The following is a 16037-nucleotide window of genomic DNA, read 5'->3' on the forward strand; positions in this document are numbered from 1 at the left end:
AATTTTCTTTGCTCTGGAGTCATTCAAATTGAAAATTTCATTTGCAAACAACTTATACATCGACAACGCAAGTGGGAGAAGATGTTTTCACACACGCACAAGGGAACACATCATCTTCTCCTCGAGGAGGGGGTCCTTGGGTCGAGTTGCTTCATTTTTTAACGGTCACGGCTGGAAGACGATTATCGCGGCGAAAGGATGGAGGGAAGGTGACTAGCTTGGTGCGGCATACCGATACCAAAAGATCATTAAATTAAAGAGCGGATAAGTGCAATTTTCGCTGAATAAAAAAATCATGCCAAAATGGAAAACTGCCTGAGATGGCTCTATTCAACTGCTAGTTGACAGTTTTATTATGAAAATATGGCAATTCATTAGTGTGGGATGTAAGGCATGCAGATAAAAAAATATTTCGTAAAAATAGAAGAAAAAAATTGTAAATTATTCCGACGTTTCGTTTTATTTCGATGTGGATCACTTGTATCTCAATTTCTTCGGCAAAAAGAGACAGGGAGAGAGAGAGAAAAAAAAACGTTAGAGAGAAAAAAAAACGTTTATTGGCCCATGGATTTTTACAAATCCATGGGCCAATAGATAATCATGTCAAATGTCCCACCTCGTAGGCGATGTCTATATTATTGTCTCGTGCTAAGAATTTTAGGGGCATAATAACAAGATCGGCAAGCTGTTAATTCCAAATTTGTTCCCTCTCTTGTGCCTGCAACTGTGGCTTTCGCCATATCCCTTATTCCATTTACATTGAAGTACCAGAAAGGAAGGTTTTAAATACCCAAAGCATTTTTCCATGGATAAATATGAGACTAAGAGCGATTGCTGCAGAGGAGCCGCCAACGCACCGCCTTTTTCGTCGACAAGTTTCGGAACTTTCAAGACATTCTCACCCGTGTCCTTTCTCTCCCTCTCTCTCTCTCTCTTTTTTCCCCCATCACTGAAGGGAATGGTTTAGGTTGCTCATTCATTCAACAACTCTTGGTTTTCATTCATAGAATTCCGCTCTACTAGGCCACCCTGTTGTTCCCAAGTACGTTAGCCCTCACTTTTTATGGAGGAGTCGTGATCCACACGGACGGAGAGGCCTTTATCACTCTTTGAATTGCTAAAATTTTCTCTCTGATCAAGACATAAACACAATCTAAGTCTTAATTGCATGATAAAACATGTTAATGCATAGAAAATTAGAAAAGTTGAACTCCTTTTTATCGACAATTCCATTTTCGTTAATGAACCCCGAGTTTCCCCAACAATCTGACGGATTATTGTTATTGGTTAGAGTCAATTGAGATAATCATTATCTGAGATCAGATATCGAGAAATCTTGAGAGGACGTTACTACTTGATCGTTAGGACACTTTCGACGGGTTTCTCAGGACTATCCGTTACATTTCCAAAGACCCAAGAAGAGAAAAAAGCAACAGGACGAAAAAAACGAAAGGGAGTGAGAGATGAAAGAAAAGAAAAAGATTCCAGTGTATAATCATGGTGCGAAAGGTTGGCCGCCTGGGGTTGGACACTCTGAGCGGGATAAATTGGTTTCTACTCGAGGGTGGGCCCCTAGGTATGTTTTCCAGGGCCAAGGTAACGACTGTATTGACGAACAGCTTTATTATTTGTCGCAGCGATTGACAAGAATATTAATTACACTGAAAAATTCTTTAATTATTAATAATTTAAAACGTATACTTATAAGGCGTTCTTGGTGTCAAATGACTCAAACGTTTCATCAGTATTTTAATGGGAAAAATTAATTCACCCTTATTTCTTGTAAATAGAATTTCAGAGTGCTAATTGAGACACTAAAAAGGATTTAAAAAGAAAAAATAAAAGTATGTAAATTTCATACAATATTGATATTTAATGAATGAGCCAAACTAGAATCACCAAGATCAACGGAAGTCGAACTGAATTCCCCTGAAAAGGATCCGTTGAGAAATGACTACAAGTGCCGAACAAAGTCACTTTGCGGTGAATCTCAGGCGGATGTATGTCCACATCTGAATAGAATGAAAGGATGAATGAAATCCCTGCGAGAAAAGGGTTGACTCTTTTTCCGGTCCCTCACGACAATGTACTTGCCGAAAATTCTCTTTCAAACTCTGTTTTTTTTTTTTTCAAATCTAAAAAATTATATTTCTTGATTACGATAAGTGGGATTTATCATGATCGCCGTGTAATCGAGTAATTTTCATTTTATTAATTTTCAATTGACTATAGAATACGGCAATTGGTTAATTTATTTTTCGAAATTTGTAAATTTCTATTGCTGGGCAACACTGAGAGATAGAACCATTAATAGGATCACAATGTTAACTGCAAAGCATCATAAAGTTTTTAGGATCGCTCCTCAGGGCCACGAACTATCTGAGATATGTAAGATAAGTTTGAAATAATGTAAGGATAATTCGTGAAAAAAGCCCCAAAACTTCAAGTTATCCATTAAAATAAAGATATGAAAAATGTTTTTTTGAGCACGAGCGCAGGAAGAGAAGTTACCTGGTGCCCTATAGATGTAGCCGAATCTTTCGAAATGCATTGAATATCTAAGGCGTAACTAATTTTTTCACGAGGAATGTTATGCCATTGACCAGAATGATTTCCCGACAAATCAAACGTGAAAATACGGAGAAATCGTGGAAAATGTCGAGACGAATTTCAATCACTTGACAAAGACTTTTCATATTCTTCGAGAAAATGGATAAGAGAAAGAAAACTATTTATATAGAATATGGTCTTTTTATGCTGTGACAAACCACAAGGAGCTACTAATGAAGGTAAAAATGAAATGAAACAATGGGAAAAAAGGTAAACCGTCGTCTCTGGAATTTTCTGTTTTCACTGGAAAACATACATTATTCAAGGGCACGCTAATTGTCCAATAAAATACCAAGTGTTAGATGAGAATGGTGAATAGCACTGTGTCATTGTGGCAATGGCACTGACTGCCTGGAGAACCATGTCAGAAAGACGTCAAAAAAAAAAAACGAAAAATTCGTGGTTCACCTTACCAGGAGGTCTTTTTCCCTATTCCATTATACTTTGAAAAATTTGGTGATGCTGTAAAATCCCTGGTCCACTGTGTCCAGTTCACCTTATATATATACAACTTCTCACAGCAACAGAAATATACCTGTTACCCAAGGGGGCCAAAACTATGGTGTTTTGTAAACTTATCGGCATTTTTTCCCGTCAGTTCATAGGAATTATAGAATAGAAAAAATCCCAGTGGTTGTAGTGTCCGTCGGATTGTTGCATTTTTTGGCTTTTCGGTTGAACATAGGGGTTGGCGTATGCACACCCACTTCTTGAGGATTCAATAGTATTTCAAGAGAGTGCTCCTCAAGATAAATTACAACATTGAGAGGAAAAAGAGAGAGAAAGTATGAGTTATTAATTCGAGAAAATATTTATCTTTATATAGAATTTATTACAGATAATTTGTTTCCTGAATTCTCAACGGTCAAAATCAGCCAAAAAACATTATTTAATATTACTTCTTTTATGGTACATTATAATAGAACATTCCTGAACTACTTAGAGCAATAAACCGTGTGCCTTTAGCGCACGAGCCGACTCACGGCTTCATCTTACAATTCAGCAGAGATGCCCTCTTTATTTTGCGCGTGTACCGATTCCCGGAATTAAGGAAACGAGTAGGTAAAAAAATAAAAAGAATTTGAGGGAATACGGAGATTTCGAGGAAGCTACCTCGCACGGCGCCAGTCAGCTGGATTCAATCTCCTTCAATCCATTGAGATTGAGGTTCGCTCAACGATTCTACCCAAATCTCCTTTCATATACTTGCTTTTTTTCTCTCTTCCTTCGAACAAGGTAGACGAGGGCACGAGTGCAACAAACATCAATGGAAGTTCATGGGAAAACGTGGTAGGCACAAATCGCACGTCTAAATCCCACCTACAAAAATTCCTATCGCATTTTTTTCGGGCTCAATACAAAAAACTTGGTCAATGGAGACATTCACTAACTTGTAAACATACTTGAAGTATTGGTTTTTTTTTTCAAAATTGGATCAATAGTTTTGTTCATTTGCCACACAGTAAATATTTCCCAATGGGGTCAACAATATGAATGACTGATGATTGGCGAAAAATTGATTATCTTAATTAAATTCGTTGATACGGCGAAACTTATCAGATAAAATATATATGTATAATTTGGCCCATATAATGAAAAATTTGTTTTTCATATTCTCGAATTTCTCTGTATGAGGGAAAAAAAATAGAAAATTAAAAATAATTTCAACTCACGACTCAGCATTTTTGTCAGCATAGTCACTGGACATCTCCACGTAATCTGCAACATTAATATATATATATATGTATATATATATATATACATAAATGTAGGAATGACAAATAGAAAATGTATATATTAATGAAGGAGTGGAATGGTTCCCAGTCACAACGAAAAATGTTAAAATTTGAAGCGACCGTTGTGCTTCACCCCACGGCCTTGCCCCACGCACCCTTGCCCTAGACAGAGCATGACAGATACTCTGTGGTGCTATTTAAGTGTATAGAGTATCGTGACTGGGGTCATGAAACCCCATGCGCACCGTGATAATAAAGTACATGATGGAATGAATCATTTAGACAGCTGCTGGAGCCATTTGGTATGTGGTGTGTCCCCTATCAGTAAGCCTCGCGAACTCTCATGCCCTTGTGTTAAACAGATCTGAATTACCCAGATAATATCAATTTTGCTTCTTCAAGGCGGAATTTCACGCGATTAGAGTCAATAACGAGTGGGGTTAGCTACGCAAGTGATAATTTTTTTCTTCTCAAACCCTGAAATTTCGTCAAATATGATAGGAAAATGTTTGACAGTGTCTTATCGTCACCAGTTATCCATCCCAGTGATCTTCTCCCATTGAATATTCTCGGAAATAACGCCCACTGGCATTTACAATAGCTGCATGTGCGTAACATATGATGGTTCATCATCTCCTGGCGAGTCCCTTCCAATAATTTTTGACTAGACTGGTCCGAGAGATGTTGAGGACTCTCACGGTCGCCCCCACTACCTTTCTTACCATCTCCTGGGGCAATGCGGCTCGACAAAGTAAAATAACCTTCTCTTTTCTTTTTTCTATTCTCTTTTCGGTTTATTCACTTCCGAAAGACGACACTTTACAGGAAATCGATTACTCCCACTTCAATGGGATACTTATTCTTCTAGTTATAATCAGTGGGAATTGAGTTCAATGAAATTTCGTTACACCGGAATTGGAAGGAAAGATGTTGAAAAAAATTGAAATCGAAATTCCCTGGTGAGTCCCTGACATTGGGATTTTCTCTGGAAATTATAAATTTTAATTTATGACTACTTCTACTTTGTTCATTCAACAATGCACGCATCGAATTACTAACTATCCCTTACCAGCGACTTGGAAAGTACGAATGAAAATGGGTAAAAGCATGGTTGCGCTACGGGGATCGAGTAACCTATTTTTATTATCGCTTCAACAACATCCGACAAACATTATAGGACACATGCTGCAAGCCTAGCTTACTCTTCATGGGAGACAAGCACAGGATCAATTAATTAGCCACAGCCCCTGTTCAAAGATGAATGAACGACGACAACCCGAGGCAGATGAGAGTGAATTGACGGGATCACCGAAGGATGTGGAGCTCAACTTCCCGCCAAATTCTTTCCCGCTCTTTTTCTGAATAATCAGCTGTTGGCCCTCAACTGACCGTTCAAAAGGGCTCCTTCCAAGTTTTACCGACCGAGGGGTCCCGTGAGTGCCAGAATTCTCCGATAAAAGTTTCGGGATAGATTTTTTGTGTTTATCGACACGAATGTGCAGTCCAATCCGTAACGGTTGGAGTACCAAGACACGTCTATTAAGGAACGAATGGCGTGTCACATGGTACACAGCACAAGCCTCACCGGGTTAAAGTGCAGCCCTCCCTCAATTTCTTTTCTCTGTCTACATATATGTAGAGTAGTACGATATGCTTGGTGACTTCCGCAGGAAGTCGAGGCACTCAGCGTAACGATTCAACTTCACCTTTACAATTCATTTTGTAGACGTTTCATCTACAAATGATACTCCATTGACGAAATTAATTAGACGAAGGCACGAGGGCACGAGGGCCAAAGCAAGATGAGGATCGATCGCAGCTGAAAACTACGTTATTTGACTTGTGATCTTGAACTCTCGGGTCTTGACCTCTTCAACGTATCTCCTCATCCTGTCTGTGGCTTCCTCCTGCCTTCACGAGGAAGCCGTGTTAAACATCCGGTCGATGATAAACGAAAAATCAGGACGGAGTGAACAACGTCTTGGCTAATATTATTCAAACACGGATTATGGTGGATGAGTCACAGAATCAAATGAACTTACGGTTATGGTTTATTTGAATTTTTTATTCCCAAAGATGGTGAAGGCATTATACCGGAGTTGATTTATAAGTTTAGAGTTTGACGAATGAAGAAGCTGCGCATGGGGAAAGGACCAGTTCTGGGGGGAATCTTGGCAAGTTGGGGGACACGTGCCAACGGAAATCCTAAATATAAAACGGTAAGGGGGTCCTGATCAGAGGGTGGATATATCTATTTTTAGGAAGAAACATTTATTCAACGCAACCCATTACCTAGAAATAATAATTTTAATGGAAGTATATTCTAAAATGCAGAACAGAAGAACCAAAAAAGGAATTCCTTTTTATTTATGATTGTTTAATGCTTCAGAATTTTCATTTCCAAGGCACAATATGTAGGTTATAATAAATTTTCCGGACAAATTTATTTCAATCAATAGCTCAAAAAAATATCAAATAACAAAGAAAAAAATGATGAAAAAACCGCCCGCATAAATTTTCCGCGTCAACTCTAAAAAAATGTAAAATTTTTGATAACCCAAAGGAAAAAACGTATATATAATTGTTTTGCATGAGGGGAAGGTCCGGGTTTGCAAGAGCAGCCCCTTTCTATTTTTTTTTTTTTCAACTCATTTTATTCCTCCTCGAAGTCCCCACCACAATACATAGTGGCACGAGCCAAGTCCAAAGGGGGTTGGGGGTATGTACAGGCCTCATAGGTTACCCTGGTAGAGCGACACTACCCACAGCTATATATAAATGGAGGGAGTTGACTGAGGGGTGCAAAAACCCGTAGGGCATAGAGAAAAATACTCGTGCCAGGTGGCGAGAGTGGAGAGAGAAAGAGAGAGGCTGCCCTATGTGTGCTCATATGTCCGTCATCAGAGTACGAGAAAAGTGAAGAATCGAGTTATATTGCTCGACACTGCCTGCTTATGATTACGTATGTATACGTAACTGTTAACTGTAAAAATTCGGAGAAGGTCTCTTCCCAAAATATTGGCATAAATTTCGAAAGCCTTCTTTTACGGCATTCAATTACTATTGAACCCAGTATATTTTGATTACAGCTGATAGCATGCGTTAAAAGTGGGCGTCAGAAATATCGATTTCGTGATGTAGGTAAATTATTCCAACGGGCGCGTGCCACCGTTACAGGCACAACTTTCTCTCCCCCATGTTTTCCAACCATGCGGCACTACTCTGGCTTGGAGGCGATCTATTATTTCCTCCAGTGTATATGTATGTATGTGCACAGAGATTCATACTTTATTGTACTCAGAATCACCATACCATAATCGCATTATCAGACTAACGGCCATTATCATTTTGTTCTCAGTCGGATAATTAAGTACATGAGTCAGTCTCATATGAAAATTTACATGATTTACTCATTTGAATAATATTTTATATTGAAATAATGCCAATTTTATTGGACCAAGTTTAAGTGTTAAATTGTTGGAAAAAAAAATTGATAACAATTCATGTAATTGACCTTCTTGCAGTGTCACAAATGACAATTGAGTGAAATTAAAATGATTAAAAGTGAAACGGTGACATGTGTTGAAGTCATTAGCCGCACAAAACAGGTGGAAGTTACCCCACCGTAACAAACCCAGCGCATTGAACCAATTTTATTCGAAACCATGAGTGCCGACAATGGGGAAAAAAAAAACAGCAATTCTTCATCTATGTGGAAAATTTCAATGTGCCCCGTTAAGCCAGACTCCCACGTTCAACGGTCTCTCTACGGGTCCTGTATGACGGAGTTTCAGCAACCCGGGGGAGCATCTTTGTTGGGCTCTCACCCTCTCATCCAGATACCAGACAACCCAGTTTGATTCACGTTATAACGCGTGCCGGGACAGTATTAACGTTCGTGACCAACGTATTTGTTCCCTCTGTGCTTTAGCATTCTCGTGTACATAAGTGTATGTACATGGATTGTAGAAACACGCAGGGTTGGTCATGTATATCCAGGCGCTAACGAGTCATTGTTACTCCCCTTCTTTATTTTTCTCTGACTCTTTGCGTAATCGAACTATAAATTCTGTGTTTGAAGTAATTCATGGATGTTGTCCAGGTGCTACGGTATTTGAGGTTTACTCAATACTCCTCAGGAAAATTGCGTCTAGCATTGATTTTTGAACAAATTTTTTATTATTTCATGTAATTCAACCATTTTTTTTCCCTTCGAGGTTTGTGTTTTAAATTGTCTCTTGTTTTTTTTGAAAACTTATTGCAAAAATGCCTGAGACAAGATCAATGAATGGATTGTTTGATTTAGTAGTTTAAATAACTCGACACATGCCATATAATTTTACTCACAAGTCACATTCTGAGATAGAGGGAAGTTATAACACAATTTCCCTCTTGGAAGGAAACTGTTGTATGCCAGCAGTTAATATTAAACTTGTATGCACGGAATTAGTTGGCGCCACCATATGGCGCACCAAATGAGCGTTAGATTCCCGTATACTCCGTAATAGTGACTGCATATACACCGGGTGTCTATGTCTCTCTCTCTCTCTCTCTCTTTCGAAATGTATGTTGTGCCCATCGAGCCGCAACTATCAAGGAAACACCGGTTCAACATACTTAACAATATATTTTCTATTCAATTAAGGAGGGAGGATGGGTTTTAAGGAACATCCAACGAATATTTATTCATCACCTTCGAGGAAAGTACAATGCTCAGAAGGTGAAATTATCCAATTAGTTAGTGATAACACCATCATGTTCCCACGTACAGGGAGAAATTCAATAAAAAATTAATAGAAAAAAGTAAATAATACTTTTCAGAAAATAATTCGCCAACAAAGTAAAACAACAAAAACACTAACAAGTGCATCGTTTCACTTTTTCTATGGGTGTATCAACAATTTTCCCCCATTTCATTGAATAAATTCAGAATAAGACAGTAGAATGGATTGAATAAAGTTGTAAATTTTGAAAAGACTTCAAGAACACCGATATTATTTGGCAATAGATGTTCGCCAAAATGTACATAATATACAAGTAAAGAGGGAGAGTACTTGCACAGGGGGTAAGTCTGACAACTATGATTGTTCGGCTGGTCTCCTTCAGTATTAGTGAGAGAGTGATTGCACGAGGATGAGGGGTGAGTCGCAGCCGGCACGCGCCCAACGAATTTTTCATCCAACGGATCTATACATATACATACATCTATAGATGAAGACGAAATGCGTCTTTTTCCGTAGTTATTGACACCTACTTAATTTCATTCACTATATTTTTTAATCTATATTACACTTTTGTATTTTCAGACATTTTTAATGTCAGATCAAATGTCAACCTTTTTTCCATTTTTAAATGACAAGAATATGGGGCTCTATTTGTCACTGAATCTTCTCTCCGAAGTTTAAAAATATTTCATCTTCCCAAGAAATATTAAAATTGTAATCCATATTTATAAAAAATGAAAAGAGTCCCATAAATTATTCTCCTTTCTATTCGATAAAAAAAAACGCAGCACATTATATTCCTCTCGTCTTTATCATTACGAAGAATAATAAGTTGGTGAAAAAAGCGAACAACGAATAAAAAGGAAAGTAAAGAATGGGTAAAGTTGGTTTAACGGAGAAGAAAGAGGACTGAGAATAAAAAGTTGATTAGCAATTCGGTTTCGCGACCGTTAAGGGTTGCACGCCCGTATGTGCACCAGAAAGAGATTTTCGTGAATGTTGCGGGACCTGCATTACCGGCCCTACGGGATATGCTAATTCCCGAAATCATTTCAGTCGTCCGTCTGTTCACTCTGTTAACTTGATTTTGAAGGTTCTTCATATTTCGTTGCTTTCGACTGAAAGTATTGTAAACATTTCAATTGTTATCGAGTGAATATTACCAAAAATGACTTCGAAGCATTAATTAATCATTTTTCCTCCACTCGAGTAATATGAAGAAACATATTCCAAGGAAGGTCCAACTTAATTAAGTTCCAAGAATTCATCAATGCATTTTTTTGACCATACCTTTCTCAATACCAAGTATATTTTCTATCACCATCTCTTCTTGAGGTTTAGCTCAGCCCTTTGCTAAAATCCGTTACCGTTTTAACCCTTAAGACTCATTGGTAGTTGACAGTGAAATGGAGGAAAATAGAAATACGAAAAGTCGAGGTCCGCGTGTACAGAATTATGAGCAGGTGAATAAACCAAGCCATAAGGCATTTCCACCTTGCATTACATGGGCTCGTGCCTACGTTTTCCGTTGGACACAAGCTACACTAGTTCAACGAGGCGAAACGCTTGCATACGGTGCGCTTGTTATGATAGTTTTGGGCAAGTTCCTCAAATTGTAGGTGGATTGGATCGATCTAACTTTGTTAACGGATCGAAGAATTAGATTATAAGAGACGTCAATAGGAACTATTACTTCTATTAATTCATATTTAAATCACCAGTTTTCTCTTAATACTGAAAAATGTGTGCAATAAAATTACTGTCCATTTTCCATTCTAATGTTTTTAAATAATAAAATAATTTCTCCCTAATTTGAATAAAACGAAGCTTAAATGATAATTTCCCAAGCATACCTAATCATTGTCGAAAAGGGCAAATCCGAAAGAATCATCAATTTGCAACAATAATTTGTTAATATTCAGAATGATAAATGGCGTGAACGACAGTTTGGCCATTTTTTCCCTCTACTTTTCATTGTAGACTGGAGAATTGTGCTCTTTAAACTTTAAATGTCTGTCCCTTTAAATTCACTGAGTGCATCGGGAGACAGTTGAATTGAATGGGAAAGGAAAGAAGCAAAGAAGATCGAAGGGGAGAATCGCAGACGCATTCACCCCTCCCAAATACACACCCTTCAACAAAATATGTACGTAAGAATACGTACGATACCACGTTCAAACATCACTCGTTTTTTTTTTACTTTCTATTCTTCTTTTTTTTGCTGAAAAGATCCCCTAAATTTGCGACAGTTCCTCCAGATGTTGATATCAAAAAAATGGCGACCAACTGAACAAGCCAGATTGCCAACATTAATCTGAGTTTTAAAAAGGGCATTGCGAAATTTCAACTTGAAAAATTACAATTTAAATATTTATCTTGTGATTATTGTCAATATTTTGAAGATGCGCTCAACTATCAAGAGAATGAATGATTATAGAAAAAAGATTTTCTGATATGTCCTTTTGAAATTACTAGAGTAATTTATCAATAGCGACTGCTTACACATAAATCTATTTGTAATTATTAGATTGTGTCTATCGCACGTCACTTAATAACAAAATATCAAGAACTACTTTCATACCTCTCAGAAAAAAAATGTTATGCGGTCTTAATCAACTCGTAATTAATTAATTTACAAATCAATAAATACGAAACAAAAAATAATGACGTAAACAGCTGATTACACCTAACGGTCTTTCCTCTCGGAGTGAAGAATAAGGGTAGGTCAGTGCCCCGGGAGGGCATTTTGCGTATGCCTATAGACACAGACACCCAAACACATTGAGAATGAAGAAGAACCTGAGAATGTATAACTGATGTGTGTGTGTGTGTGTGTGAGGGTTTCCCTGGCGAAAAGGGGCGCCAGGGACAGCCACCCATAGTGAGGGGCAGGTGAGCACCTGGTATTCAACCCGGCTAGCACGAGCTACTTGCCGCTCTCTCTTTTTCTCTTTCTCTAAAGAACCCCGAGGGGTTCTCAGCTCAGATTCTGACCCTCGGTGACTATTTAATTGTAAAATATTAATCAAAACCCTTTGGACGCAATTTTTTCACAGACTAATTTCAACAATTAGGGGAATTATCGCTTATTGTATTTTGCATGGGACGAAATGATGACATTGTCGTTTGTAATTGTCATCAAATTAATTAATTACACTTTCGCGAAAAAAATTGGATTCAAATAGTTGAATGCAAATGGCTTAGTATTCAATCAAATTCGATGTTTAATATTCCCTGTAAATTTTTACAAATCGTTAGCTACGAAAAAATCAAATGCTCTTAGAGGCCCAAAATAAATGAATTATTCATTATAAAATTCAATAAAATGTCTCAATGTCAAGAATTCCCACGTGAATATCAATTGAATTTTAATAAAGGTCCGCAAGAATTGAGAACCCCTGAAGAAACAGGGTGGAAGAGACGAGGAGCCGTCAGAGATACCTTTCAAGGACGGGGAAACCCCTCACAATTATAACGTCCCGTCCCATCGAGAACTCGACAACGATCTGAATCAAAACCCGTTCACCGTAAAACTGGATCATCCTTTTTTTTTTCTCTAAACTTTTGATAAACAATAAAATCATGAAATACAACTACTCACCGAGTCTATGAAGTCCATCGTTAGTAGGGGTCCCAGAGAGCCTCGATTTGCTGAGTTCCTGGGCTATCTGTGCCACTGGAGAGATGATCATAGCCTGATCATAGGTCTGTCCTCGTCCCATCGGAGAATTGCTGACATTCTCCTCTATTATTTTTTCCAACGGTGCACCCGATCTCGCCAGCATGTCGTTCACTTCACTTCACTTTTATACTTTATTTTTATTAAAACTCTCCTTTGAAAGTCACTACCACGTGTATTTATTTATCGAGTTTTTTTTTATTATTCACGAATTGTATTCACAAGTGTTCTATACTGAATGGATGAATAGATCGACTGCGTTGTGCTCCAGTTGCAACTGAAAGTAAAAAATTAGATGACTTGAGAAAAAAATTGTGAAGGAATTTAATCAGCTGTTAAGAAATGTAGGAACGGATGTTCTACTGGCCTTATCAAGTACGACAGTGTAAATATAATGTGCGTCAATAAAAGCTCTGTTCACCACGAAGGAGAGAAGTATTTATCGTTGATGAAAGAGTGTTGTGTAGCAAGAACTATATGAATATAATTTTTACGTTCGAGTGAATGAAATTAAATGATCACATTTTTTTAATGTCATCCTGAAGAGTTCTTGAAAAATGGCGTGTAATTTTATAATGCTTTATAATATTTTAAGAGGACAACATATTTATTGGGCATTGATATAAAGTTTTTTTTTTTTCATATTTGTAATGTGGAAACACTTTTAGTGAGCTCAGTCTTGGCTTATTAGAAAGCGGAAAAATTATCTTTGGAGTGAAAAATAAATCATTCCGGATTTACCAAGCGATAAAATAAAATATTACAAAGAATTACGAATGGTTATTAAAAAAAAATAGAATTCAATTTCGTTATCATGAAAGTCAACGCAGCTCTCGAAATGTGCGTTTTTAACACATGGGATCACGAACAGTTGGTCACCCGAAGCCATGAATTCCCCACGATTTCGAAGGGTTAACAAAACAGAAGAGGAAAAAATGTCTGAAGCCTTGACATCTTCCAGCATTCGCGCAATTTAAATATCCAGCATATTATAAAAAAATCAATATAGATGCACAGATTAATTTTCACATTTATCAAATAATAATCCTAATAACACTCACCGGAAGGTAGATAACAACGTTCCGGGATTGAAATTAAAGGGTCGAAAGCATTCAACGCACCAATGCACTCGAGAAAGAGAGAAAGGGAGCAAGTGAGTAGTGAGGAAAAATGCGCCGACCGTTGGAACGAAATCGAGCGTTATATGTGACTTAACAGAATGAAAGAGTTTGCGAACGTACGTGGGAGGGAGGTGGATGGTGATGAATGCGCACGAGAGAAAAAAATGTTCATCCGTAGTGGGGAGCCAATCGTAGCTTTATGACTGTAGACGGAACGACCGTTGGGATATCATTTTTTATTTTTATTTAGAGGATTTCGAAGGTAATTCAAAGTTATCTATAGCATTCAACTAACTAATTTTATTGATTAAATATTCCTTAACTGATGGGAAATCATTCGTTGATTACTAATCATTAATAAAAAAAGGTGCAATTACTTTACATTTTGCTCAATTTATTCATTTATCTCATTAATTTTTACTTACTCATTTAATTAACCTAATTAATTGAATGTTTATTACCCTTTTCAATTACTAATTCATTTTAGAGATTACGTAAGTGCGTTTGAACTTGATATTCATTTGCACAAATTCAATATAAATTGTTTTTTTTTCCTTCAGGTAATGTTAATGAGGTTAATGATTAAAAAAATCTATATTATTTGATCTAATGGGCCCAACGGTCGCCGCACTTAATCCCTCTTCCACACGTCTATCCTCTCTCCTCTCACTCTTTCCTGCTTACATAGAATTTCACGCTTCCTCCTGCCTTTTTTTCAACCACATAAACCCTTTGATACACTTTTTCTCGTGTAAGAGACACTTCCCGCTGTGAGACTGTTTTTTTGCACTTTCAATAGCTCGCATTACACGAGAGAGAGAGAGAGAGAGATCGAAGGGTTTGTTAGGGCTACGACAGTTGCTAATCGAGTCCAAATGCGAGGACACTTAAGATATTTGACGGTTAAAATTTATGGTTTTCTGTATTTTTCACAGATTAGTTTTCACTTAAAGCTTGACTACTTATTGTATATGCTTCTTTAATTACAATTATTTTCGTATAATAAATAATAATAAGAATAATACTCAAGATTAATAATGTTAGTAGCGCCACCGCGGCGGGGACGGTGGGGTTGATACCAGTTTTCCAATTTGCTTCTTCACTAATCGATTATCAAATGATCGATTATGACTATGACATAATCGATTATCTCTATGAAATCGGTCATGTTCGATTTTCCCACCCGACTAAAATTATCAGCACTAAAAATCAGAAAATCTTTAGGAATTAGAATTTCAATTTTTTGATTATTTTCTGTTATTCGTAACTCATCAAATTGATAACAATTAAAAACGTTTATTGGATGCTTCGGTCCTTTGATTACTCTCCATGAAGGGAGATAAAGAAAAAATTTTTTGGGCGGGAATTGATGATGATATAGATGTGCCAATATTGCGAGCAATCGAGTAAAGTTTTCGAAATTTGGATAAATTAGTCAATCACAGTTTTCGATTAATCAATAGTTAATTAATTAATCTACAATTACTTTCTCCAAAAGCATTATCTACTTTCAGCAATAAATGTTGATAAAAATGGCTACGAAACTCAGTATTTTTTCGCAGGTAGACGAAGTGATCGTGTGCCATTGTTTCCTCACAATTGGGGTTAGAATAGTGCCCAATAATTATTAAAAAATGTTCAAAAATCGGAGAATAATTGTAATTGACTATAAAATTGATAAAGTATTTTGTTTTCTGACCTCAACCATGAAGAATTGAGAGTAGATGTCGAGAGAATGATGGCCTCAGTTGACTAATCACATGAATATAAAGTTGTTAGACTTGTACTCGATAAAAATACACTGAGAACTGCGCAATTATCCAAGGCCTCTCCATAAGATACCTCTGGTATCTGTTGTCGAGATAAACAGAACTGTATTGTGGGAATAATAATAAAACTGAGGATGAATCGTTGAGGAACCGGCGACCCTAGCTGTTGACAAATATTGAATCCACTCGAGCGAGTCATTTAATAAAACTCGCCGTGGTAGCACTACTGTCGGTGAATACCCCCCTGAAATTCTGAATTATGTTGGTATGAATGAATTTAAAAGAAAATGTTAAAATATACTTTTTGTAGCCAACTTAATCAACTGTAACAAAATGTCACGACATTTCTTCGTCCAAGCCTCAGTGACCCGAGTAATTAGTGATTTAACAATCGTGTA

At 37.2% G+C, this 16037-nt stretch overlaps 1 protein-coding gene across 3 annotated transcripts in view; it reads right to left on the bottom strand.

Moving 5' to 3' along the window:
• LOC135167601 (M-phase inducer phosphatase) overlaps positions 1-15819 on the bottom strand; it is a 39106-nt gene extending 23287 nt beyond the window's left edge. The window contains exons 1-3 of one of the 3 annotated variants that reach the window (XM_064130938.1): positions 15570-15819; positions 12672-13026; positions 4284-4329 (exon numbers count right to left, since the gene is read on the bottom strand). In XM_064130938.1, coding sequence (XP_063987008.1) covers positions 4284-4329; positions 12672-12855 — 230 coding nt within the window. In that variant the 5' untranslated portion in view covers positions 12856-13026; positions 15570-15819. Of the gene's footprint in view, positions 1-4283; positions 4330-12671; positions 13027-13810; positions 13956-15569 lie in introns of those variants that run through there. The other 2 variants (XM_064130939.1, XM_064130943.1) reach the window with 2 other exon arrangements.
• Between the last annotated feature and the right edge of the window lie 218 nt (positions 15820-16037).

This window comes from Diachasmimorpha longicaudata, chromosome 11 (genome assembly GCF_034640455.1).
Source record: "Diachasmimorpha longicaudata isolate KC_UGA_2023 chromosome 11, iyDiaLong2, whole genome shotgun sequence".
Classification (NCBI taxonomy): domain Eukaryota; kingdom Metazoa; phylum Arthropoda; class Insecta; order Hymenoptera; family Braconidae; genus Diachasmimorpha; species Diachasmimorpha longicaudata.